Source organism: Tetrao urogallus (genome assembly GCF_951394365.1).
Source record: "Tetrao urogallus genome assembly, chromosome: 6".
Lineage (NCBI taxonomy): Eukaryota > Metazoa > Chordata > Aves > Galliformes > Phasianidae > Tetrao > Tetrao urogallus.
In genome coordinates this window covers 39504904-39530541 of record NC_136819.1, presented here as the reverse complement: position 1 = coordinate 39530541, position 25638 = coordinate 39504904, and the positions used below count along the sequence as shown (strand labels likewise).

General features: G+C 38.0%; 1 protein-coding gene across 1 annotated transcript in view; it reads left to right on the top strand.

The window, feature by feature from the left end:
- The window catches only part of SPTLC2 (serine palmitoyltransferase long chain base subunit 2), a gene marked incomplete at both ends in the record, with an annotated part of 63145 nt that overhangs the window by 21008 nt on the left and 16499 nt on the right, over positions 1 to 25638 (top strand). The window contains 7 exons of the mRNA XM_079536808.1: positions 1970 to 2124; positions 3127 to 3275; positions 3585 to 3709; positions 4295 to 4388; positions 6938 to 7043; positions 7853 to 8072; positions 9831 to 9957. Of these exons, the coding sequence (XP_079392934.1) occupies positions 1970 to 2124; positions 3127 to 3275; positions 3585 to 3709; positions 4295 to 4388; positions 6938 to 7043; positions 7853 to 8072; positions 9831 to 9957 (976 nt within the window). The remainder of the gene's footprint in view (positions 1 to 1969; positions 2125 to 3126; positions 3276 to 3584; positions 3710 to 4294; positions 4389 to 6937; positions 7044 to 7852; positions 8073 to 9830; positions 9958 to 25638) is intronic.

Here is a 25638-nt window from a genome sequence, read left to right as displayed (position 1 = left end):
TTGATCACATCTGTCGGGATGTGACGACGGCCATCTTGCCACTTTATGCCTAGGAACTGAATCTCCTGGGCAGGTCCTTTCACTTTGCTTCGCTTAATAGCAAAACCAGCACGGAGAAGGATCTGGATTATTTGCTCTCCTTTCTCAAAAACTTCCTTTGCTGTGTTGCCCCACACAATGATGTCATCAATGTACTGTAAGTGCTCAGGAGCACCTCCCTGTTCCAGTGCAGCTTGGAGCTTGTTTCGTTCGATTATGACAGTATCTAGCTCAGATTGGAGGGTGTGTTGTTGAGATTGAAGATTGTCGAGCTTGGATTGCAGGGAGTCTCTCTCAATTCGGAGGGCATCTCTCTCAGATCGGAGGTTTTTCCTCTGGAGCAGGAGACTCTCTCGCTCATTTTGAACTTTTTCCCTGAGACTCTCCCTTTCAATTTCAGAAGCTCTCTCTCTCTCCAGGATAGTATTGAATAAGGCCCGATAAGCATTAGCCAGGCCCCAAATCATATGTGCCTCCTCAGAACTGCCCAAGCCGCAACATTCCTGCCTTAAATAGCTGTTTAGACTCTCGGGGTCTTTCAGGTGTTCTGGAGTAAAGTTCCATGAGACTGAAGATTTCCATCTGTCTAAAGTCTTTCCCAGACCTCTCCACACTCCCTGCCACTCAGTATTCTCTGGTTTTGGGGAGGACATGCTCAAAATATAATAAATACTAATACTGAGCGAAATGATGAGCAATACATTCAGGGAGATTAGTAATGCGACTAGGTGTTCATTCAAAAACTGCATTACAGGCTGAAAGGTGAGACTGGAAACCTTAAAAAATCCCAGTCCTGTAAAATTGACAGCTGTCTCCGGAATTGTAAGCCACATTGTACGAACGTGCCAGGTCCATATTTCCACCCATGTTTTCAATTGATTGTATATGCCGATTGCTCCATAGAGCAAGGTGGCCAGCTTAATTAATGCCCAGTATGTTTTGAGCATTAGGAAAGAAGAGGCAGCAGCGTGCAGCCCTTTAAGAGTCAGTTTCACTACAGAAAGCATTTTTTTTTTTTTTTTTTTTTTTTTTTCTTTTTTTTTACAGAGGCAAGATAGTAAAGCTCAGAGTTTACAAATATCCTACGATACTGGCAGTCCGCCTGGAGTTCTCAAGGTCACGTTTTCAGAGAGTAGTGGTAAAACAGATAAGCTTTCCCAACGGAACTCTCCGAGAGCAGAGAGTCTAAACAGCTAGAAAGCAACTGTTGCCCGCATTCTCCACCAAAAATGTCAACGGTTTATGGGCTGGTCCGGCCCAGTTCCGTGACCAGCAGGGCGGAGGGATCTGCGGATCCGCGCCTCTGGGAAAGGGGAAGCAGGGGACCCCAAAATACTTGAAAACAACAGCACTAATCTGAGGTGGAACAAATGATTTTACTAAATATAGTATTAGTAAAATACAATGAGAGAGAGAGAGAATCTGTTTGAATTGTATAGACCTCACCACAATGCTGGGGTGAGAAGTGCAGTCCAGTTGAGTGACTGAAGTACAGACGGCAAAGTGCAGATGGCGAAGCGCAGGCAGCGAAGCGCAGATAGCGAAGCGCAGACAGCGAAGCGCAGGCGAAGAAGAAGGATCAGGTGACCTTGCATGGAGTTATATCCCCTTGCTGACCGCAAAGCCTCCTGGGGAAATGCAGTTCTTCTCCGTCGGACGAACATTCGGCAGATATCAAACCCCACCCCCAGTGCATTACATGATGTTATGGTGTGGAATACTGATGACCAAAAAATCATAAAACCATGACACTTTGGTTGGAATTTTTTTCAGGACTTAAGAATGAAGAGTTCTCAACTTTTTCCTGCATTTTCTTGATTTATTTTACTTTATTTTACAAATTACATTCATTGATTCAGAAAACACCTTGTTCCTTTTATTACCAGTTTGCTGTATTGTATTGTTTCCTTTCATTTTTGATGTGTTTCAGGACTTTGTCCCATTGTATCAGGACTTTGAAAATTTCTATACCAGAAACCTCTACATGCGCATTCGAGACACCTGGAACCGTCCAATTTGCAGTGTGCCAGGGGCCAAAGTGGACGTGATGGAGAGAGTTTCCCATGACTATAACTGGACATTCACGTGAGTCAGATTGAAGAAAAGGCTTCCACCAGCTACTTCTAAGTAGGGTCTCTAAAAGCACATTGAAGGCTTTGAGGTTAAAGAAGTGATGAATTATGTTTATTTTGAGATTTACACTGGCTGTTTTAAACCACGTCTGGCCACCAAGATGACTATGTGATCTTTGGTATTAACACTTACCGATGATTCTGCATGCATTAAGATTTCATATATAGTCTATGAAATCTATATTCCAATGGTGAGACGTACGCTTTTGTGTGTGATGCACAGAACCTGGAGTGGGTCCTTTGGATTGCCTGACTTCTCGTGCTCACTTAGAACCAGTCCAGACACTTGTAAATTTGTGAAACACAACCAAAAATTTAAGGGCAGATATATTTTGTTGTCTTCTGTTTTTTTGTTTTTATTTTTAAATTGGAAATGACATAGCACGAGGCTTGACATGAAGAGGTTTGCAGCACAGTATTTGGTGAAACTAGTCATATTTTCTTGGCTTTCAAGGGGAAAATAATTAAAACTTCATTTTCCACTAAACTTCTTTTTTAATCTCCTTGTCACGTAGCATCAGCACAGCAGTGCCAGATGTGTTTCCTTTCCATGGTTAGAGGATATCCTGCTTGAGGGGCTGCCAAGTTAACTGATCTAGATATCTTATTTTCTGATTGGACAGCAAATTGTGTGTTTCTGAGATGGAGGAGGAACAATTTTGAAAACAAACTGTTTGAAAATCCTGAAGTAATATTTGATATAATAGCATAACTGCCTTTTTATATAGACTGTTGCGGGAACTTCCATTTTTAGTTTGCAACTATGAGAGAAGGAGAATGTGTTTTTTGTTGCTGGAGTTTGATAACGAGGATCAGTGCTGAAAAAATTTAATTGTTGATTTTATAGACTTTTTACTAATGTTTCAGTACATACTCTATGAAACTCAAAGAAGAGTGTTCTGGCTGAGTTTTGCAATGTTGTGTGTCCTAATTTTTAATGTTTTTTTTAACACAGGTACACAGGGAGAGTGATAAAAGGTGTTATTAATATGGGTTCTTATAACTACCTTGGATTTGCACAGAACAATGGGACTTGCCAGCAGGCAGCAGCTAAAGTTCTGTCCCAGTATGGAGCTGGGGTGTGCAGCAGTAGGCAAGAGATGGGTAAGTTGGAGGAAGATAGGACGTTCCTTCAATGTTTGTTTCAAAGTATTTAATTTGATCTCAAATCTTCTGAACATTACTTATTTCAACTGGAACTTTAGACTAAGCAATAAAGAAATCATTGTTTTAGTGAAGATAAATTGTCCTTCTGGGTTTAGTTTATACAGCACAGCTGTTGATTTGTTAATGTTTACAGTGTTACTGTCTGGGGTTTTGAGTAAAGACTGTACTGGTTGATGAAGATGTTTACTGTAGAATACAGCAATAGTGAAAGCTTTTAACCCTGAATTTCTTCTGTTTAATGCGCAGGAAACTTGGACAAACATGAGGAGCTGGAAAAGCTGGTTGCCAGATTTCTAGGTGTGGAATCTGCAATGGCATATGGCATGGGATTTGCAACCAACTCTATGAACATTCCAGCCTTAGTAGGCAAGGTATGGCTCAAGTTACTGGTAAGAGCACATCTAGCAAAGACTGTGGGTCCAGTTTTCTAAAATCTACTTGACTATTTTTTTTTTACTTCCGTGACAGCACCTGCAAATATTCTCTGTGGAAACTAAGTCACAGAAAACATTGCTAGCTTTGCAAAAATCTTTGGGCAGCAGCATCCTATGGACCAGTAGCGCTCCAGATCTTGAAAGAACAGCTTAGCATGTTATGGCTTGCTTCCTCAGGCTACTTGTTAGTATAGTAAACGGTGGTTCATTGACTTAAAGATATTTTGATGCTCTTGAGACACCAAGAATTAACTGTCATTCTGCAGGACTTCAGTGGGTGGTGAAACAAGTAATTATTTAAGCTAGCAGCAGTTGTGTGTCTTTATTTACCACATTAAGGCTGCAAATCATTTCTTAGCCAGTCTTGCCTGAGCCAGCTGCATTTATGTTGGATTTTTTTCCTTCGGTTGTTTGGTTTTTTTTGTGTTCTTAAATTAGCTCTGAGCAATTGAGAGTTTAAAGGTGTTGCGTGCTGTGAAACTTAACTTTTTCAATATCTTTCCCCTTCCCCTTCTAATTCAGGGCTGTCTAATTTTGAGTGATGAACTGAACCATGCATCTCTAGTACTTGGGGCAAGACTGTCAGGAGCAGCTATTCGAATCTTTAAGCACAACAGTAAGTATCAAATGGTGGACATTGCCTTTCTGCTGCATCTTCAGATCAGATGGAAGCTCTTTTCTAATACTTGGAAATCCCATTTCATGTAAGAAATCAGTTGCTGGTTACCTGAAAGGTCTGCTGCTGACTGCTGCTACTGTTCAGTCATTTTGAGTTGGAAATTGTTTTATGTATTCAGTCTCAAATAGTAAGGCTTAGATCATTAAGATGGGCTGACTTGCATCTCTGCATGTGAAGAACAACACATTGCTCTCTGGCAGGTTTACAGGCAGTGGTGTTCTAACGTAGCTTCTTGTTACCTGGTTAGCTCAGCACTGTCAAGCTCATCTAATAGTCCGTGTCACATAGTAACGTAGTCTTGTAGAGGTCTAGGTTATGATTTGAGGGAATAGGAAAGTTTTTAACTTTAGGATGAGATGCTAGCATGGTCCTACATTTAGAGAGCTTTAACAATAGAGATGTCATGGCTAAACTTGACCACTGTGTGCTCATACAGTGTAGCACAAAAGGGATTTCAGGACATGAAGCATTGATTAACTGCTACTTGTGTGTATTTTGAAAGCAGATACTTAGAATTGTCATTTGGCTGGTTTCAGCTTCCTCCAAGGGAGGCGTTTTATTGTTCAAATTAAAAAAAAAAGACTTTCTTCTTCTTAGTCTCAGTGAAAGACATACCATCTTCCTAATTCATGAAGTCGCTACCTTCATTCTTCAGTTACTCATAACTCGTAATGCGCTTTTATGTTATCATTCTCTGAGATCACGTTGACTCTTCTTCCTTTGAAATCTCTGGTGGTGACAGCAAAGTTTGGGTGGCTCTAGTTCTTTTTCTTTCCTTGTCCTACCGGGTGGTAAACCCTTTACTGTGTTTCTTTGTTTATTGTTTATTGTGTTTATTTAGTCTTTCTTGCTTTCTTATTCCCTATTGTTTGAGTGCTTTTCCTTAAAGAAGTACAGAGAGTACTGGTAACACTTCATTATTTTTTTTTTTTTTTGGTCACCATTCTTCATCAGTCTTGAATGCAGTGCGTTTTGGTTGCTGGGCAAGATCACAAAAACTTTGCACTCATCTTCTGTGTTTATATAGGCATGTTTCTGAATATTGTCCCATGTTCCAGAATTTTAGGGAGCGCTCACAGAAATATAGTCCTGGTTATTATGTGAGAAGGACTTAGAAGCTCTGGCATTATAAGGAAGAACAGATGTGGGATTATAGGGTACAAACTAGCAATGGTGAGCCTATGGGTTACTCTAGAAACTTTCTACATGTTGGAGATCCATGAAAGAGAATGGAATAGCAGATTAGAATCAGAAGGTAAAATGCAAGCAATAAACTGCATGTATTCTTAGTACTATCTTGTTATGGTCTATGCTGCTTTAATTAATCTCATTTTTTCCAAGACACTAATGGCTTCACTCATTATTTTTAGAAATTTTCATTTTTTTTTCCCTACTTCATTGTGTAGTTTGTCCTTTTTATTAAGGTTAGACTTACTTTGCAATCCTTCTCTTCCTTGAAAGATTAGAGCAGAAGGCATTTACTCTAGCATTTTCCATAACTGCACTAAATTCATCCTTTTTTCCGTGGGGGAGATATTGGAGAAAGGGATTATTCCACTGTTTATTTCGTCTTTGTCTTTTTTCTGATCACTATTTCTAACAGTTAAGTTGACCTGTTTTATTCTCTAATTTCTAGTCTAGTTCTACTTCATAAGCTCCACTTGCTGCTAAAATGGTTTTAGTCTACTGGTCGTCTTTTCATGATTTATGAGGTTCTTTGTGCCCTTTTATTTGCTTGTTTCTTGCTCAACATTTTAGTTTTTATGGTTGGATTGCTGCTATCTCTGTTTCTTCCTCACGATTTTTTATCTTCAGGACTGATTTCACAAGTATGCATTTGTTTATGTTACACTGTTAGGTGTACTTGGATTATGTCAAGTGTTTTTAGTCAAACCTAATAAGGTTTCAGATTACACGTCTACTAACATCATCATCCATCTAGCTTCTGGTATGCTTAGCATTGTCATATTTCCTGCACTCGTTCTCCCTTTTTCCTCCCTGTTTGTTTTTGTAGTTTCCCGTTCCACACCTTTTGTCTCTTTGTCTTTTAAACAGAAAATCCTTGTTCTTCACTTTGGTCAGTCTTCTACTTTGGCTGATTATCTTTGAGCTTGCTCCTTATTTCTATACCTAAAGACACTGTTGCCCCTTACATTCCTTTCTCTTTTCCTAGCAATGGTATGCCTTCCTCCACGCCGTATTCATTCTTCCTCTGCCCTCCTAGTCCTTCTTTGCAACTTGTGCTACTGCTTGTACTTTTAATTTAGGATGGTCAAATTCTGCATCAGAGTTTGTGTAATCACCCAGTCCCCCTGATCTCATCTATAGGCCTGCAGCTAGATGAAGCCTATGCTTACTGATTTATATATGGTCTCTCTTCCATACGTAATCCATTTGTGTGTTTTTGGAGTGATGCTATCTTTTGTCATGTTAGAGCTCAAGCCAGTAGCTGTTTCAGTACCATTTAACAGTAATTTCTGGTGCAGATATGCGAAGCCTGGAGAAGCTGCTGAAAGATGCTATTGTGCATGGGCAACCTCGTACACGGAGGCCCTGGAAAAAAATTCTTATCTTGGTGGAAGGAATATACAGGTACAAACTATACTTCATATTCCTAAGACCCTCTGCATATGATCTAGCTGCTTAGTGTTTGGGTTCCTTTGTCAAATCAAACTGAATATTATCACTTCACAGTTATTTCATGGATCTCTTATCTGAGGTTTAATTGAACTATGTATGCTTCACATCCTAAACTTTTTCTTGCTAGTATGGTAGGTGCACCTGGTATTATCACAGTGCTCACCACATCTAGATCAGGTTTTAGAAGTTAATCTAAATTGATATTCATATCAGAGCTGAGGTCTTAAATTGCTTGTCTATTCCATTCTTACTGTGCTCAGTGGATGATGCTGATGTGAATGGAATTATGCAATGTGAAGGTTTTTTGTAAGTGTGTAGGAGTATGCAGTAGGTTTTGCTAATTGGCATTAAAATCATCAATGTGACTTTCAGCACAAAACAGTTCAAGACAATTCTTAGCCCTAAAAACAGTAAGCAAGTAGGATGTCAGATCAAAATAGTGATGTTAGAGTGGAAGTAGAAAAGGGATAATTAATTTATTAAATTATCAGCAATGACATTCCTTTGCCTCTTATTGGTACTGCTACTGGTTTTTCAGTATGTCAGCATCCCAAAGAGGTTAAACAGGTAGTATATAGTTACCTGAGCAGTAGGTCCAAAGAGGACTTGTTTTTCAACTCTGCAGAAGAAAAATGCATATAGAAAGTTCTATGTGGTCACAATTAATAAGAGTAAAGAATAGAAATTTTAGTGATGTCTGGCTCTGCAAAGAGAACCCCAACCATTAAGTCAACTCACAATTAATTTCTGTTTCTCAACAGTATGGAGGGATCCATAGTCCGTTTGCCTGAAGTGATTGCCCTTAAGAAGAAGTATAAATCCTATCTGTACCTTGATGAGGCTCATAGTATAGGTGCACTGGGTCCTACTGGTCGGGGCGTAGTGGAGTATTTTGGACTCAATCCTGAAGATGTGGATGTTATGATGGGAACATTTACCAAAAGCTTTGGAGCTGCTGGAGGCTACATCGGGGGCAAGAAGGTAAAAAGCTGAAAATGTTATGGCTGTTTGAGGCTGGTGTTGTAGCTCTTTATTAAGCATTTCCATGTTGATTTGTTTCTTAAATTGCCCTTATTGTCCATTTGTTTCGTAATTTTACTTGCTGTCTAGTACGATGAAAGTCTGTTCAGTGCCAATGAGCCTAATCTAATAAAATACCTCATAATTCTGTAGTTTGCGTGTCGTCAGTGGTGAGCTTAGTTTTGCAGAAAGCCTGGTTAAGAGTGTAGTATCTTAGGAACTGTTAGGAGCCAGGAAGCAGGAATTTCTCAATATTACTTTTAATGAAGAAGGAAGAATGCCAAAAGCTTGAGGTTTTTCAGCTCATTTGAAAAAAATCCATTTCTTAGCTTAGCGTAGTGGAGATGATTTCTTCTGGACTTCAGAAGTTTGCTTTTGAAAAGACTTCTTCGTGTGTATGGGCACTGATTTGTATTGAAAGGTACTACTAGAACATACTGGCCTTTGTCAAACTGCTCCTTTTGGCAGGGATGATGTAGACAGTTACATGTGTCCCTTCATATATCCTTGCATGTATATTACAGATGAGACTTATAGTAAACCTTTAATTCAGAATAAAATTCCACTGTTTTCCTGTCAGGATGATAGTTGTTTAGATGCAAATAGTGATGTACTTCACTCCATCCGAATGGGGATGGGACTTGCAGAAGTTCCTTTCTGAGATTTTACTGCAACTGGCATAAAATGAGTCTGACATGTTAACCAGAGCAAAGCACCATCTTATTCTTTTCCCAAGGTAGCAGAATTAACTCCCTTGGTGTAAGGTGAAGCAGCCAGGAGTCCTTCATGGTTGCTTTTTAGGTACTCTGTGGAATTACTTCAGAAGAGGCCTTAAATACTCCTGCCTTGGGTCATTTCAAAATCCTTTTACAACTTCCTTTAATTTAACTCTGACTCCAGGCAGACAATAATATAAAATTGAATGATTCTGCCTCTTTATAATATATTCCCTGCTTGTGCTGTGGATGGGGCAATCTTAACAGTTTTATGATGGAATCTGTCCTGGCATTTGTACTGGTTTTTGTGATATTTTACTGGAGTTGTCTCATCATTATGAAGGGTTTTGTTTCAACTAAACAACAAGCAATCTGGATCAATGGTATGTTTGTCTTTTGTTCCCATATGACCTGTCTTTACCCCCTGAGCAATCTAGAGTGTATACTTACTTGGGAAGTGCAGGAGTGGTAGCCTAGATTCTTGCAATCTTAAAGAGATTTTATTTATATTGCAACAGTAAATGGGAGAAAGTAGTGTTTTGTAGCCTGTACTCTGTTTGGTGATTTCTTTTATGGGGAAGCAATTATATTGAGCATAATACATAAGCACCTATGGATACTGCTCCCCACTGTTTCACTTGTTTTATACTCCTATGATTATAATAAGTGCTCTTGAAATAAGGGTTTGCACACAATTTGAGTAGTGCAAGACACCTCGTTGCAATCTAATGCTGTTGTTATTGCTAAGCAGATCTGTCATAGTCACTTATCTTTCATCAATGGATATTCTTGCCCTGGGGATATAATTATAGGTAGTCACATCTCTGCTGCTCACATCTCAACTGTTCATTACTTATACTGTAAAATAAGTCCCTGAGCTATCTGTTCTTTTCCAGGACATGCTGGAAGAGGTTTGTTGTAATGGCCTAACTTACTCTGTTGCTAAAGCATTCCTCTGGAGTGCTGAAAAAGCTGTGTCTGATGGCCTCTTGTGTTTTTCTAGGAGCTGATTGATTACCTCAGGACTCACTCTCACAGTGCTGTGTATGCAACATCACTGTCACCTCCTGTTGTGGAGCAAATCATCACCTCCATGAAGTGCATTATGGGTGAAGATGGTACAACTTTTGGTGAGTCTTTGCAACATTAACCTGGAAGAGGGCAGAGAAAATTCATTCAGCAAATACATTCATGATTGCCTGTAGGCTTACTATCCTACTTGGCATATCAGCGTAATAAACGTGTAAAGTGTTTTTGGCTAAAGGTAAGTCATCCTAGGCTTACCCAGGAAAGTACTGTTTTGTATTGATTTTTTTGTTGTTGGTCTGTATGTAGCTTTTCTAGCTTTCCCCTCTTTTGTTCTTCTGTCCATTGTTATTTTCCCAACTTTTTAGAGTACTTTGTTGTATATTTTACAGTCTTGCTTGGTTACTGGAGGGGACAGTGGTTTTGGTTTTTCATCTGTAACGTAGCTTGATGTTTTCACCTTGGTTAAAGTAAATGAGGACATATTTTTAAAATCCCTTTTTACTTAAGGAGCTAGAGGCAGAATTCAAGATCAGAGGATTTAATACACTGATGAAGGTGTGTTCAGCTCTCTTGATTCAATTTTTTTTTTTTTTCATGCTAGATAAGAAAGGGAAGATCTGTAGAATTCTTGATTCATGTAAAGTCCTAAAGCCAAATTTATGCAACTTGCTTGCTTCATAAGTAGAGGTTGTTTTTTTTCAGGCATGAAATAAGTAACTTACACATCAGAAGGGCAGGCAGCCTTGAAACTGAAATTGTGCAGCACTTTGTGCATAGAATACTTTTCCATCTTCATTGTTTCTTAAAACATTGTGAGCAGCTCACACAGCATGGCAGCATAGCTCACAGAGGATCTCTCAGTGGCTTTCAATTCAGATGCTCTTAATATATTTAAGCATTTGAATGCTTATTTACAGTAGTTTCAGGCATCCGGCCACAAGGTGGTGGTGTGTACTGATGAGTGGTATTTGCTTTTGAACTTGGATAACCTGGTCAGTTAACTCAGCTGGTAACTCTTACAGTGGAAAAGTATACTGGTTAAATAACTTTAGAACCCAAGTTGTCCCTGTTAATGCCCTCAGAATGGATAATAAACTAATTTCAGACTACCTAAAAAGTTGTGCCAAAGTGCTGCATTTTGCATCTTAAAAATGACTAAGCTCTTTTTAACTAATGACGTGCTCAAGTGTCGATTGATTTGGGTTTCTTCCAATATCTGTTTGGTGTAATGAAGTGGAAAAAAGAAATGTGAAACAGAAATCAATTATAAACTATGCCATTTTTGCTCCTTTCTGAGGCTACAGGATAATATTCATTCAAGCTGTGAGAAAGGAAGCAATGTCCATGGTCTGCCTTTCTCCTGCCATTATACCAGCAAGACCCATCCACACTGAAATCAGGAACCAGTCAGTTAAAATAGCCTTAAAACTCAAAATACCTTTTTTTATTGTATTGCTTAATATCCACATCAAGCTATATCCTAGTCTGGTGCATAGCACTGCCAGTATTCCTAGCCACTCTTTCTACTGCAAAAAAAAAAACTTATGGTGTTTGAAGGCTGGATCATTTCAAGGAAGCTTCTACTTCAGAATTATGATTGAGTCTTAGTGCTTTTTTTTTGTAGAAGTGCTGGGTATAGCAACTGAGTAGCCTGTATAATCAATGAATATAAAGGTGTTATAATTATGAAATAAACAAGAGAGTTTAGCTAAGCAGGTTAGAATAACAAAAAAACAATAGATAGAAAGCTTACCCGTGTCCTAGGTTCGCTACAAAACTCTAGAGGAGGGATCTCCAGAAGAGATCCTTCCTTTCTGGCAGTCAGCTCTTAAATAGGTCTAGGAGAGGTGCAGCCAGGCTCCACCCCTTCTGGCAGTACAGGTGAATTGCCTTCAACTGTGCTCCATGGCTGACTCATTGCTCACCTCAGGTGATCCATCAGAGGTTCAGGCTGTGATTTAGCAGTTCCCATACACTAGCCACAGTTCTGTCTGGTCAAAAAGGATTTCTCAGCTACAGCTCTAGTGAAAGCGGTAGCATCTCTGTAATTATCTAACTCAGACTTTATCTAGCGTAAGTTCCTTACAGAATAATTCCTGCATGGAGTTGTGGAGTTGTTTTTTTCCTTTTTGTGTGTGTGTGTGTGTGTAATGCTGTTTCCTAGTTAAGCTCTTTAACTTCTTTGAGTCTTTAAAGATAGTAGTACTTCATAGGATTTTCTGTGTATGAAATTAGCTTATGTAATTGTGTGAATTGAACAGCTGCTTAGTGATAACATGACAAAAGCTTCTCCTTATTTAAGGGATTTGGCTGATAAACTTGTGGTTTTGATTCTGTGGAATTGTGTTTGAGGGTCTGAAGAACTGCTGTCTGCATTTGGTTTGACCACAGAAAGTCTGAAGTAGAGTAGTTCTGGAGAATTGTTAACTGTGGAAGGCATGCAAGAAGTAGTGCTAAACTGGAAACTGGGTTGCTGATAAGCATCTCTGAATAAACCAAGCATTACAAAAATGTAACTACTTTTAAATTAATCGAGCTGAACTAATAGATAAGGTGGGCTGAGATAGGACAGTGGGTTTTTCTCTGTTTTCCAAGGGTGCAGGAGATGGAGCTGAATCAGAATGATAAACTGTTTGCTAGATCCAAACCTTGTTCATTCACAACTAACTCTTTTAATGACTTCAGGAATGCTTGCTTGTAAAGTCTTTGTGGCTTCTTTATCTGCCTGTTTCTCTTCACCACTGCTAGTAAAAGTAATCATTCTCCATGGCATCAAACTTTTGCGGAAACTGTGGTTTCAGATTAGGATGGTCTGTAACTGAGGAATATGTCATAGAAAGTAATTCGTTTTTATGGATAAAAGATTTTTGTGTATTACTTTGCAAGAATAAATTAAAATTCTCTTCTGTGTTTAGGACTATTTCTGAATTTAGTGAAACATCTAGAGGCTCTGAATTTTCAGTACACGGTGTTGTAGTTACTAAAACCTTACATAACTATAAAAGAAAACATCTAGTTTCAGATCTTTCTTGCAAGCTGCCAGAGAATAAGCAAAGTATTTGTAATAGGCAGCACGCACAAAATGCAGATGCTACGAAAAGTTGAATTGCTGTTCACAGAGAATGTAGAACTGACAATCTGCAAATATGCCTGAACTGGGACAGCAGTCTTGTGTCTTGGATTCATTCAGTTCAAACTAATCTGTTAATTCCAGGTACTATTGATGCATGTAAGTGACTGTCTGGACTCAGTCTCTGAAAGCAGTTACAGGAACACATTTGTACATAAATGCAAGCATATTACTTTGCCTTTCAGCCAGACTGTAAAAAACAAAACAAAACAAAAAAGCAGTTTAACAGACAAAATGATGGTGGAGCCCTTTCTTGATTAAAAAATGTTCTTCCAATACTACTTCTGAAACTCCTCTACACTACTTGGTTACTGTAGTACATCTGTCCTATTTTATTTCTCATTATTTCTCTTACACTTGAAGACCAAGTAAATATGAAAGTAAAACATGCTTAACTTGTGATTACTTTGATAACTTTTTCAGCAGAACAGTCCTTAAGAGTGGTGAACATCTTAGGCATGTTAAATGTCTTCAGGGAGCTCTCTGGTCAGTGATAATGTACCACAGTCATTGTATTTGATTATGATATGTAGTAGAGTAGAGTGAAGAGAAGGGATGGAGAAAGCCTTTTTCACAGGTGAATTTTTGGTGCTGGTGTTCCAATTCAAAGTCATTATGACTGAGCCACATACAGGCAAGTGTTGCAGAAACTTGTCAGCGGCTCAAGGTGTGCTTCTCTGTCTCTCTGTTCAAGTCACAGAGTTGAATAAGTTATGGCTGGTTTTATAGATGAACATATTTTCATAACAATGATAGTAACTGGAAGAAAAGCCATAAGCAGCTTTTTGGGGGTTCACAGTCAGTATACACTAAGATGACAAAATGATTCCTAGAATGGGGCTCTGAAAACTTGTAGGGCCACTGAATTCTTGCCATTCCCATGGTGTTTTGTTTATTTAAATTGACTGGGGAAGATGAGTCACCTGGTGGTTATCCCGGTACATTAGATATTGTTAGCTTTTATGGTATTAAGTACTTAACCTGCCTTGGTGAATTTTTCAGACTCAATTGTTCTATTTGAAAGTTGACTTTTTGCTGTTACAAGCTCACTAGGACTGGGAATCTAGTTATCTCCTTTTTTTTGTAAGAGATAGTAATGTACCTTGTGCAACTGGGGCTCTGCTAGTATTGTTGGTTTTCAAGACCCAGCCTCTTTGTTGCCCTGATAATGTTGCATGGGGACAAATGAGGAAAAACACATAAAGGAACAAGACATGGGTAAATTAAAACATGCAAGATGAAGCCAGTCTATGGACTAGTTAACCTCTGTCAGAGATAAAATATAGTTTGTTCTCCTGCATATTAAAAACTGAATGTTTAATGTTTAAGTTTTAACTGTTAATAGCTTATAGAAGAGGTGAACTGCTTCTTTCCATGTCCATGGGTGTTAGTTCAGCAATAGTAGTTATGCATACAAGTTTACTGTCATGTATTTCATTGTCAGGAGGTAAGTATCCTATGCCTTATCAGTGCTATACTAAAATAGCATTTGTAGAATAAGTTATGGAGACACCTTCGACAAGATAACGTTTCAAATTTGTGTGAATATTGGCTTCAGCACTGTATAGAAAACCAAGTTTACTATCTTATATAGCTCTAAAGTTTTAGACAATGGAGATGGAAGTATTGCAGTTTGTCTAAACTATCAAAAACAACTAACTTTTGAAGGCTAGGCAGTTAGCTGTGTCTAGTTTGATAGGGTTGTCATCTTAGCACCTTAAATTTGAGTAACTAGTAGTGTATCTGGTCAGTTTTAATAATTAAAAAAAAAAAAAAAAAACATGATTTGTAATCTTGCTGTTGTTGTATGCAGTGAATTTGAGTGAATTAGATTTAAAAAAAAAGTACTGTTAAACCAATTATTATCAACAGCAATTAGGATGTACAGCTGTGTTGGCAGGGAACCGTGAGCTTAACTCAACAGTTCAGAAGGCTGGATCATTGCTATGATTTTGATATACCCAGGAAGATACACATTGGAAACTAAACTAAGCCTGACCCCTGTAAATTCTAGGAGAGAAAAGACTGGAATTATACTGTATAGAGAGAAGAGACTGTATATTTAGTTAGGCCCTTGAGTGGGTATATGACTTTAGCTAAATCAGCTGCCTTATCAGTAGGCTTCTTCAAGTCAGATATTCTGTAAACATTCCTCTTTTCCTTATGAAAATGATCCAGAAATATATGCAAATATACAATGTAAGCAGTGGCAAAGAAATAGCTCACATCATATTAGTTGATATAGAATTCTGAATAATGTATAGCATATTTGTAAATAAAGTTTATCTCTTGTCATTGGTAGCAGTAGATAAGCAAATGGAAGCCCTTCTGCTTGAAGGGGGAATAAACACTCCTGTACAAGGCTGAGGTTGAAAATGTTCAATTAGCATTAAAATCGTTTCGTTTGAATTTCCTCCAATAATGCACTTGTTAATGAGGTGTTAAATTATCACCTTGAGAACCCAGGTTCCAGTCAAAACTAATTTGAGCAAAGTGAAAACTTTTTTTGTTTCTACCCTTGAGAATCTCAAGCTGAGCTGGGAAAGGGTTGGAAAAACAAATACTCTAGGGGTTATAAAGAGAATTTCCTGCTTCTCTCCAGGGGACTGACAGCTTTAAACATCACTCTGTATTTGTGCTTCCAGCTGGGGATCTTTTAAATCCAGCTTGTTGCTGCATCCTTACCTCCCTCCCACTGTGCATGGCAAACCAAGAAAAATTGCTTTAACTTGAGCTGAGGAGGAGAAATCCTTCAGCTGCTGGTGCTTTGAAGATTGTTTAGAGGCATTAACAGAGCAGTTCCCATTGTTTTCTGCATTGGAATGTGAGATTCTTCAGTCCCACTTCTTTTGAACTTCAGTCAATATTGTGATGTTTGTGCAAGAGCTCGTAAAGCTTGATAACTCTGCATTTGCTTTGTTCTGGTAATATCCCAGTACATGCTATTTATGTTCCTATATCTACATAGCCTAAATATTGATCCATCATAGCAGAAATAGGACTAAGAACAGGGCTTTGCTGAAGTATTTTCATTTTCTTTCAGTTTGTTTACTATGTTTGAATTGAAGTGTATGGCTCTCTTTTTCCTCTCAACTCTTGGTGTCACATTTCTACAGTATGTCTGTAGAGTGCTGTTCCTCCTGGGAAAGGAGGAAAGCAGTAGGCAGCAGCTTGCTGGCATATATTGTTGGCAGCAGAGTAACTAAAAATGTTGTTAGTCTGTGAATGTCAAAGTAAAGCATTTGAAAGGAAGTAATCACAAGTAAGGTCACGTGCCCTCTTTTGGCTAATGAGGAAATTGGGTTCGTGATTCACAGTAGTTTACAGCAAAGTTGGTTTGTTTCTGTTTTTAATACCTGAATGACCCACATAAACACAGTTTCCTATCATCAGTCCTGGCAACTGCAGCAATTTTCTTTGTAGAAAAGTTAATACTAGTATTACAGTGTTTGCAATTACAGGCACGTGGCAAAACTTTGTGAAGTACATTTAAGGTCATTCCAATTCAGAGATTACAGGGAGAAAATAGATAAATTAACAGGTTTTTTTGATGTATTAGTGAAATTGAAGGATTGTTTGAAGGCTGGCATAGAGGGCTTTGGAAAGATATTATAGTAAGACCTTTCCTAAGGTTATAAATGCTCAATTACTTCCCTTCTTGTTTGAGAGTAGGTTAACATGCAAATATGAGGCCTGTGTAGTCCATAGGTATTTTTATTTTTCCCTATAATAATGTCTGATGTGGAGTGGACTGGAGCCTTTTTCTTTATGATATTCTCTATGTAGATCAGATTTGTTAAACATTAGCGCAATTTTTTTGAAAAGATGGTTTATTGTACAGATTTTTTTTTTTGTATATTCCTGGATGAAAAATATGTGGCTTTCTACGCTATTTCTATTTCTGTAATGTATGTAGAGAATATCTATGCTTTGTAATATAGGGTGAGTTCCAGCACGGCAGCAGTAATGCAAACAACATATAGCTATTGTTTGTTTTTTCTCTTTGAGGAGGATGGCTTCAGAAGAGATTTTTTACCTACTAATGTGAATGAGCTTTAGAGATGAAATTATTTCTTAGAATGCTGTCGTTTTTGTTTTTCTCAGACTTAAGGTGACTCTGAATACATGTTCTATACTGAATATATCCTTACTTTTTGACTATAGCTGCCTTTAAAATGTGGAAGTGGGCTTAGTGGCTGATCTTATGCCTGATATTTGTCTGGAGGTGATAGTCTGTATGTTTCTGTGTAGCATTTTATGACATTTGGCAATGAATAAAAGAAGGTAGTATGTTAGGTTAAACTATTCACAACTCATCCTGGTTTAAAAAAAAAAAAAAAAAAGCAAAACATGAAGAGACAATATCTTTGATCATCTTCTCTTGCACTATAATGGCACCCTTCTTATGTTGGTGTTAAAAATCCCAAAGCATAATTAGCTTTGATATTAGTTTCCATTGTAGAAAAACAGTATGCACAAAACAGATGGTAGATATAGTTTGCACTCGTTGCTATGTTGTAACGCTACTGAACTGTCTCCATGGAAGTCTATTATAAACATCCTTTATATAACATGCTTTGTCAAAGCTTGCACATTCCTTAGCTTGTAAAGAAGTGTGGTGTTTTTATGTGTTCCTGATGTTCTTTCTCTCTGGTGACTTCCAATTGGCCTGCCAACTTACTTGTATTGTACCAAGGTTTGAATATGTTTATTTCTCTCTTCACTGGTGCTTTGTCTTATTCACAGGATTAAGAGCAAAGATACACACATTTTAAGTTCCAGTGTACTGTAGTAAAAACAAAATTGAGTTCTATTTTTTTATTTTTTCCTCTGGGAGGTTAAGTTTCACTGATACTGTATTTTTCATTTTCTTCCTCCTCTTTGCAGTAGAGGCATCATGGTTAGTTCAGAAGAACAGTCTGAGCACACATTTCTTCTCATCAAGGCACAAGAATAGCTGTCAAGTAGGATATTTGCAACTGTCTTAGCAATGGCTGTGAATGTTATTCTTGGGACTCTGCATTTGTGAGAATGCACAACTTGAGTCAGTAGCAGTACCACCAATCTCACAAATCCTTTCAGAAGTTAACATACAAAGTCAGATAATATGTGTACTCAGGCAACACAAACTTAATTTGTTTGTTCTGGAGTGATACTCTAAATCTCATTATTTAAAATTATTGATCCATCTGATCAAATGCATTTTATATTGAACTTCAAAATAAAGATGACTGCAAATCATAATTATTAAGATGCGATGAATTTTATGCGTGTCACGGGTGTGTAACCAGATTCAGCTAACGAAGCATATTAAGCACAAACAGTTCAACAGTGCCCATCTGTGGAGGTGTTTAAGACCAGCTTGCATGGGACCCTGGGCAATCTGATCAAGTACTTGATCTGGCAGTTCTATACCCCTGTGGCAGGGGGTAGAGCTTGATAATCTTTGAGCTCCTTTCCAACCCAAGCTGTTCTTTGATTTTATGAATTCACGGTAAGCATAAATGAAGAATGTGAGGTGTTTTTTCTTCAGTGTGTGAATTTCAATAAAGACTGAAAAACCCTTGTAAAACTGAGGACACGGTATTTCTAGGTGTACCTGTTTTTGATCTGGTATAATATTATAGTTACTGTTGAAGTAAAATAGCACATACAGGCTAGACTTAATTCTAGTAGCTGTTAAATAACCAGTTGCAACAGTAACCTTGTCAGCAGAAAGTCCTTTCCAGAGTCTTAAATAAACAAAAACACATTTACTTTATACCAGAGAAAAGTCTCTGTTATGTTCTCCTATCTAATGAGAATAAGTTCTTGGAATAAATACAAGTCATTGGCTTTACATTTGAGGATGAAATGGTTCTTTGAGTTAACTCAAATAGGTAGCTTACATGGATACGTATCTACTGTCTGGCAATTCCTGTGTTTAAAATCAGTGTGCTGCTAACAATAAATAATGTATTTTAATTTGTATCCTCTCTTATATAAAATAAAAGCTCACATGAATACGGGATTGTTCTGAGTTTCCTAAACAGAAGAGCTGCACATTTTGTTTTTGTCTTTTTTCTTAGTGCTAAAACTGTGTAATTCAGTCTTTTGCAAAGCAGTGCTTACGTCATGGTAATTTAGGTTAAGATCAAACTCTGATATGTGAAGTCTGTTTAGCTGTTGTCCTTAAACATTGTCTATAACATCACATTTTGTGGTGGCCCAAGTATTTCCAAGTTTTGACAGAGAAATCAAACATAAGGGAATGTATGTCCCGCTGAATAATCCTTCTCTAGGTAATCCTGCAGACTTCAAAGACAGTTTGAGGTCAGCAAATATCTCCTTTCATTAGCATACAGGGAGTCTGAGATGCTAATCGCTCCGTATCCCTGTTGTGTGTCACTTTCTTATCTATATAGAAATAAAAGGCAGCTTTTTAAAATCAGGAGAGGGGAAAAAAAAGCACTGTAGCTCAAACATTAAGTCTTACGAATGTTACTGCTACAAAGTCAATGGTACTTAATGTTTCTTTTTTTTTTTTTTTAAGACTTAAAAATGTAAAAACATGTTCTGTTGAATTCTTCACAGCTGGAGTAGGCAGTTGGTGTCCCTTTAGATGTGAACTTCAGAGGACTGTATGGTGCCTTAGAACAAAGAAATTATTTTGAAATTTGACACTTGAACTGGATGATCTTGGAGATTTCTTCCATCCTTGCTGATTCAATGAAATAGTCCCATGAAAAAAGCTCTAGACTTGGTGGCCCGATAATCTCTTCAGCAATGTGAGAACAAATGTGTGGAAGGAGAAAATATTATGGGCAACGGATCAGCTGATGCATCATATTTGAGGGCACAAAAAACATGAGCTTCACTGCTTGTATGTTACATGTCTCAAATGCCAAACTGGCATAGGAATTATCCAGGTATTATGACAGCTGAAATGTTTCCATATCAAATTACAAGTAATCCTGTCTTTTTGTTTGTACCAAAGAGTGGTGGTCTCCCTGTTTTGGAGTGGCATTTTAAAATGTGAAATGTGAAAAAATACATCTACTAATTTCAGGGATGAATTGTAGGCTGTTTTGGTAGGTTGTTTTTTGTTTTTGTGTGTCACAATCCTGAAGGTATCTTCTATTTTTTGAGAATTGTAGCTTGCGTAAGTTTTGCAGACAAATGGAGCCTTTAAAAAATTTGGTCTCCCAAGAACTGTACTGAAGTTCACGGGACATAGGTCGGTAAAATTGACTGTGGACTGTGTTACATTTTTTCTGTTGTTTAATATAATGGCATCTCAATGCAAATATCAGTCTGCTTGTATGGCAGGATGGATTGAGGTTTTTCAATTAATAATGAGTTAGTTGCTGTCTTTAGAAATTTCAGGTTAATTAGGAAATGCAAGCTAAAAGGAAGAATAGCAATAAAACCTGTAGCAAAACTATTTAATACAGCAGAGGTGGAGAAAACAATATAGTACAAAAGAATTACAGTGTAAATGATTCATTATTAAGGTAAGATGATGCAGTTAGCATGTGTTTGAAAACAAACGATGTCCCTTACCTTTTTTGTTCCTGTATACACCCAATAGGAGTTGCCACACACTCTTCTGTGTATTCTTAGGGATAGCCTGCAAAATCTTCATTGGAAGCTACTGCAAAGGTGCAAGCAATGCTCAAACTCCAAGGAAAGTTAGTCATATTAGAAACAGAAACATACATCTATTTTTAGTGAAGCTTATTTGTTGACTGTGTTGTCATGCCCTCACAACATATGTTCATTAATTAAGAACTGTAGAGTCTTTACTGTCCCTAAGGTAAGAACTATCCTTGCCTGTATACAAAGAGGAGACAATTTCTTTTTTCCCTGTAAATTTTTTGTTCACGTGCATAATTGCTTCTTAGAGGACTGAGAGATGTTGTGTATTATCTCATCCCCACACACACCCTTTCTTTTTTATTTTTTTATTTTTTGAGTTGTAGTATTCTGAGTGGCCAGCCTCTAGCTACTGGTGGAGGTAAAAGCAGAAATGTGCATCAGTTGGGTGCAAAGTCATCTCTTCAGTTTTGGGCTTTTTCCTCCTCTGTTTTTTTTGTGCATTTTTTTCTTCAAAGGCTGTAATTTATATGTGTTAATTTGATCTTGTTTAGAGGATCATTTGAGAGTAAATTGAGCTAAACCGTCTTTTAATAACACTTTCAACAGACTTTGCTTGTTGCCATTCTAGAATTAGATCTACGTGAATGTTTCCATTCTATTTTGTTCTATGCATTTCATGGAAATGGTCAAACTTGGGCTTGTGGTTCCCCTTTCTTTTCCCGGGCCTGACACTCAATCTAGCTTTTCCAAGATGAACAAAACATTCCTGTGTTATGAAAAGAGGATGTGTTTCTTAATCACTGCATGGAATATATACTATTGAAAGAAGGGGAGAACAAAAGTAAAAATTTGGCTTGGAAGCAGATTCGGAAATGTTTTGTTCAAGTAGTTATTGCTTTTTATTTGGCAGAGTTTGAAGTTCTAGCGTGATACAGTCTGTAAAGAAAATCATCCAGTCTCTTATTTTGTTCTAAGAGAAGGTACTATTTGTGTTATTACTTAGTTATTCTTCAAGTTCTAATTCTCTGAATTATTTGAATGTAGTTGGGATGTGTTTCTAGATGTGTTAGTGGAATGCCAACTAGTGATGTTTTCATCCAAAAGAGGTGGAAAGCTGTTCGTCCTTCTCCAATTTATTTTGTTAGCTAGCCTCTAGTTCTATGTTTAAGAACTCTTGCATGCTAGTTCTCAGAGAATACAGGTTGCTATTCCTGCTTTCAAAATGCAACACTGTGGAGAAGAGGTACATAACCAGGAAAGTGATAATCTACTGTGGTTTATTTAAACTTCAATCTATGTCATGGACTGTTTAATGAAGTACATCTAACATTCTGTAAGACTTGTTACGGAGGAAGTTGAGGTAAATAGCTTTTAAAGATAATTCAAGATGTCTCTCTAGGTTTTTTTTGTTGTTTGTAATTGTATATCATCAGTGTCCTTCATGAGAGAATTGAGTTATGCTTTTCAAAAAGTGATCTCCTTCACTTCTGTGAGTCTAGTGGAGCCTGGAGCTGCACAGTAGGAGCCTGACAGACTGGAAGTTGCATTAAACAGCTTTGGGTTTTTATTGAAAACACTGTCCTTGGTTCAAAGGGAAGGTAATTATTCTGCCCTAGAGTGACAGCTGCCCTTTTATTGACAGCATACCATCTGGTTGTGGTAAATTATATGACTCTGGCAGGGCTGCAGCTTTTTGGTAGCAGTGGGTGACTTAGATGCTTCGTGTCAAGATTGATGGAAAATAAATGAATATTGTTTATGGTAATGATTTATTCCCCTGTTGTTGGGCACAAAGCTTTTTGCTTCTTTTAGCGTCTTTTAAACATACCTCTATGGGGGGAGGGGGACAAATAGAAAGCAAGATGGTGCATAGGGTTTTCCAGCAGTGAATTCTTGCTGCAGGTTCAGTTCCTTTAATCTATTGAGATAGAGCTTGAATAACTGGTAGTGAAAATCTTGTGTGCTTCACTTGTAATTGGCACCATTTATTGTCCTTTACCACCCTAGGACTATTAATGTAGTAAGGAAAGTGCGTATTGTTAAAGGGTTTTTCCTCAAGGAGTGCTAGTATTTAAACTTGTTGGTTGCTGTAGCTTCAGGGAGGTAGGTTCCTTTTATGAAAACTTGCCAAGTAGTGAATTTGCATCTATAAGTAAAAGGTAAGAGTGATGTTAGATAGCTTGTTAGCTAATTCATCCTCCTGGCTACAACTGCTTTTTGCTGCCCCAGCCAAAGTGTTATTTCTTCTAATCTGCCTAATTTCATGATATGCTCAGGCTCAGTTCTGTGCTCTGGCAAAAAAAAAAAAAAAGTCTGAGCCAATGATGATTGTTAAACAAATGTCTGCGTGGGTCTTGGGGAAGAGAAGCAGCTTTGATTCTTACATGTAGATTACAGCTCCCCTCTAAGATGGGGTTAAATAACTGCAAATGGAACACGTTGAATGTGAGACATACTGTACTGTATGATTTGTTGAGGATGTTGGATGGTCTCCACTTCCAAATTTTAATCTTAGTTCAGAACATGATGATTTTTTTTGTCACGGATTATAACTTCTGCTTCAGAAACCCCTTCTGTTTACTGTTTGTATTTGCTTTTTGTAATAATCACATCAATGCTATGTTGAAGCCTTTTCTTGCCAGGGTATGTTGATGCCTTTTGTGAGGCTAATTGCTGCAGAGAAAAGTGTCATCAGCCAGTTCTGCAAAACATTTTAGGGTTTTCTTCACTTGGCAAAGGTAGTGGTAGTAACGCTCATTACCAGTTCTTACTTTTCTACCGCTTCTATTTTTAGAGCTGGAATTCTTGCAGTTATGTTTGCACAGGATAGCATGAATAACATTTATCTTAGATTTAGATGTAAAGAGAAAACACTTTGAACTTTGCTTTGCTATGCTTGTTATTTCTGTGGCTAAGCAGTTTGGACATTCATGGGGGGATTGGCCGCAGGTTAAAATAACTGGAGCCATGTTAAGTTGTAACTAAAATTCAGCCAAGCATTTTACTCATAATGAGCAAAGTGCCCTGGCAACTTTGACTTGCTTTTTGGCTGCCAAGATATATAAGAAACGGATGTGTGTTATTTTGGGGTTTAGCAGCATAGGTCTGCATCTTTTGTGGGCAGAATACCTCAGCAGTTTAAATCCATTTGGGGTAGATGGCTCATGTCACTTGTGCGCCATGTTGATGAATAAAAAGTTGCAGCATACTTATTACTAGTTTGTCAAAAAGAAAGACTTCAAATGTCATCATCTGTTGTGGAAGCTGGCTAAGAGTGCAAGATGGAAAGGAGTTAACATAGGTAACTGCAGGTGTTTTCTGTATCTAGTAAATGATAAGTTTTGGATAATTTTGAGATTTATCAAAGAGAATGGAGTAGGAATTCCTGGAAATTGAAATTTAAGGTTGTTCAAACACTGGAACTAGGCTAAGTCATAGGGGTTGTGGAATCTCCATCTAGGACAACAGTCAAAACCCAACTGGTTATTGTCCTGAGCGGCCTGCTGTAGCTGACCCTGCTTGGCTTAAACCTTAACTTAAATCTACTCTTTTTCAGTTTAAAACCATTACTCGACGTTCTGTATTTGTACAGAACATATCTTTGTTTAAAAAAAACAACACCTCACTTCATCCTTATTACAAACCCTCTTTACTTATTGAAAGACTACAGTGAAGTCGTCCCAGAGCCTTTTCCATGTTAAACAACTTCAGCTCTTTCAGCCTCTCTTCATAGGGAAGGTGCTCCAGCCCTTTGATCGTCTTCAAGGGCCTTCCTTTGAACCCTCTCCAGCAGGTTCACGTCCATCTTAAGTTGGAGCAGAACATAACCACAAAACTGAACATAGTACTCCAAGTAAGGTCTACAAAGAGTGGAGCAGAAGGAAGGCATCACCTCCCTCAAGCTGCTGGTTACACTCTTTATGTTGCCCAGGCTTTCTGGGTTGCGAGCATGCATTACCAGCTCTTGTCCAATTTTTCATTCAGCAGTACCCCCAAGTTGATTCTTGTCAGAATCGCTCTCAATCTATTAATGCCCAGCCTGTATTCATGCCCGAGGTTGCCCCAGTGCACGTACAGCACTTTGTGCTTGACTTTATTGATGGGTCCACTTCTCAAGCACATCCATGTCCCTCTGGATGGCATCCTTTCCTTTGACTTTCGACCAAGCGAATACATTATCTTCTTGCATTTCTTGTTTAAGCCTTCTTTTAAGTCCTTCAGGACCAAACCTTTTCTTCCCACAATGGAGAATAAGGAAGTTCTCTCCAAGACATCAGTTCATTAGTGGCTACAGTCTGTATACTGATTATTGGGACCAGCTACTGCAGATTCTCCTCTAGGAGTGGAAGCATACTTTGGTAAAACATTCTGACATAACCTGAGCTAAATAAGGCTGTCTTTCTGACACTTGTAGGTCAGTCACCTCATGTTTCAGTTGCAGCTTAATCAAAATCTGTCACTGAGGCATCTGGTAATGATGGTATGTTTGTTAAAGCAGCCCTTCATTCACATACTTCTTAATGACTTGGACCCACTTTTGGCTAATTGCAATGACAGAGTCATTCTTCCCTGTGGATTTTTTTTGATGTACCATTCCTAAGGAATGCAAATATTGAAGGATGTGCACAGTAACCTCCCTCTGAATCCTTAAATGTAGGATTTGATAAGAATACAGGATGTGAATTAGTGTGACTGAAACAAGGTCAGCCTGGGGAAGATGCAGGTTGATTTAAAAAAAAAAAAAAAAAAAAAAAAAAAAAAAAAGAGAGAGAGAGAGAAAGGCAGAAAGTGTGATAGTTGGTTACTGACAGTGTATGTGCATAAATGAATACTGGTATATGAGATGCTTCCCGCTGCCAATTCTGTGAATAGTTGTGAGGCAGCTAGAACATACTTCTAAGGACTGGAGTGGCAAGTTCAACTGTATGCAGAAATATGTGGTGTTGAGGGTGGTAGACAGCTCTTAAGTGTGGAGCAAGTTCTTAAATGTTTATCTGCCACATGGTAAAGCAGCAGAAGTTAACAGCTAGTGTATGTCCAAGTGTTACTTTTCTAGTCCCAGAAAAGCCACTGC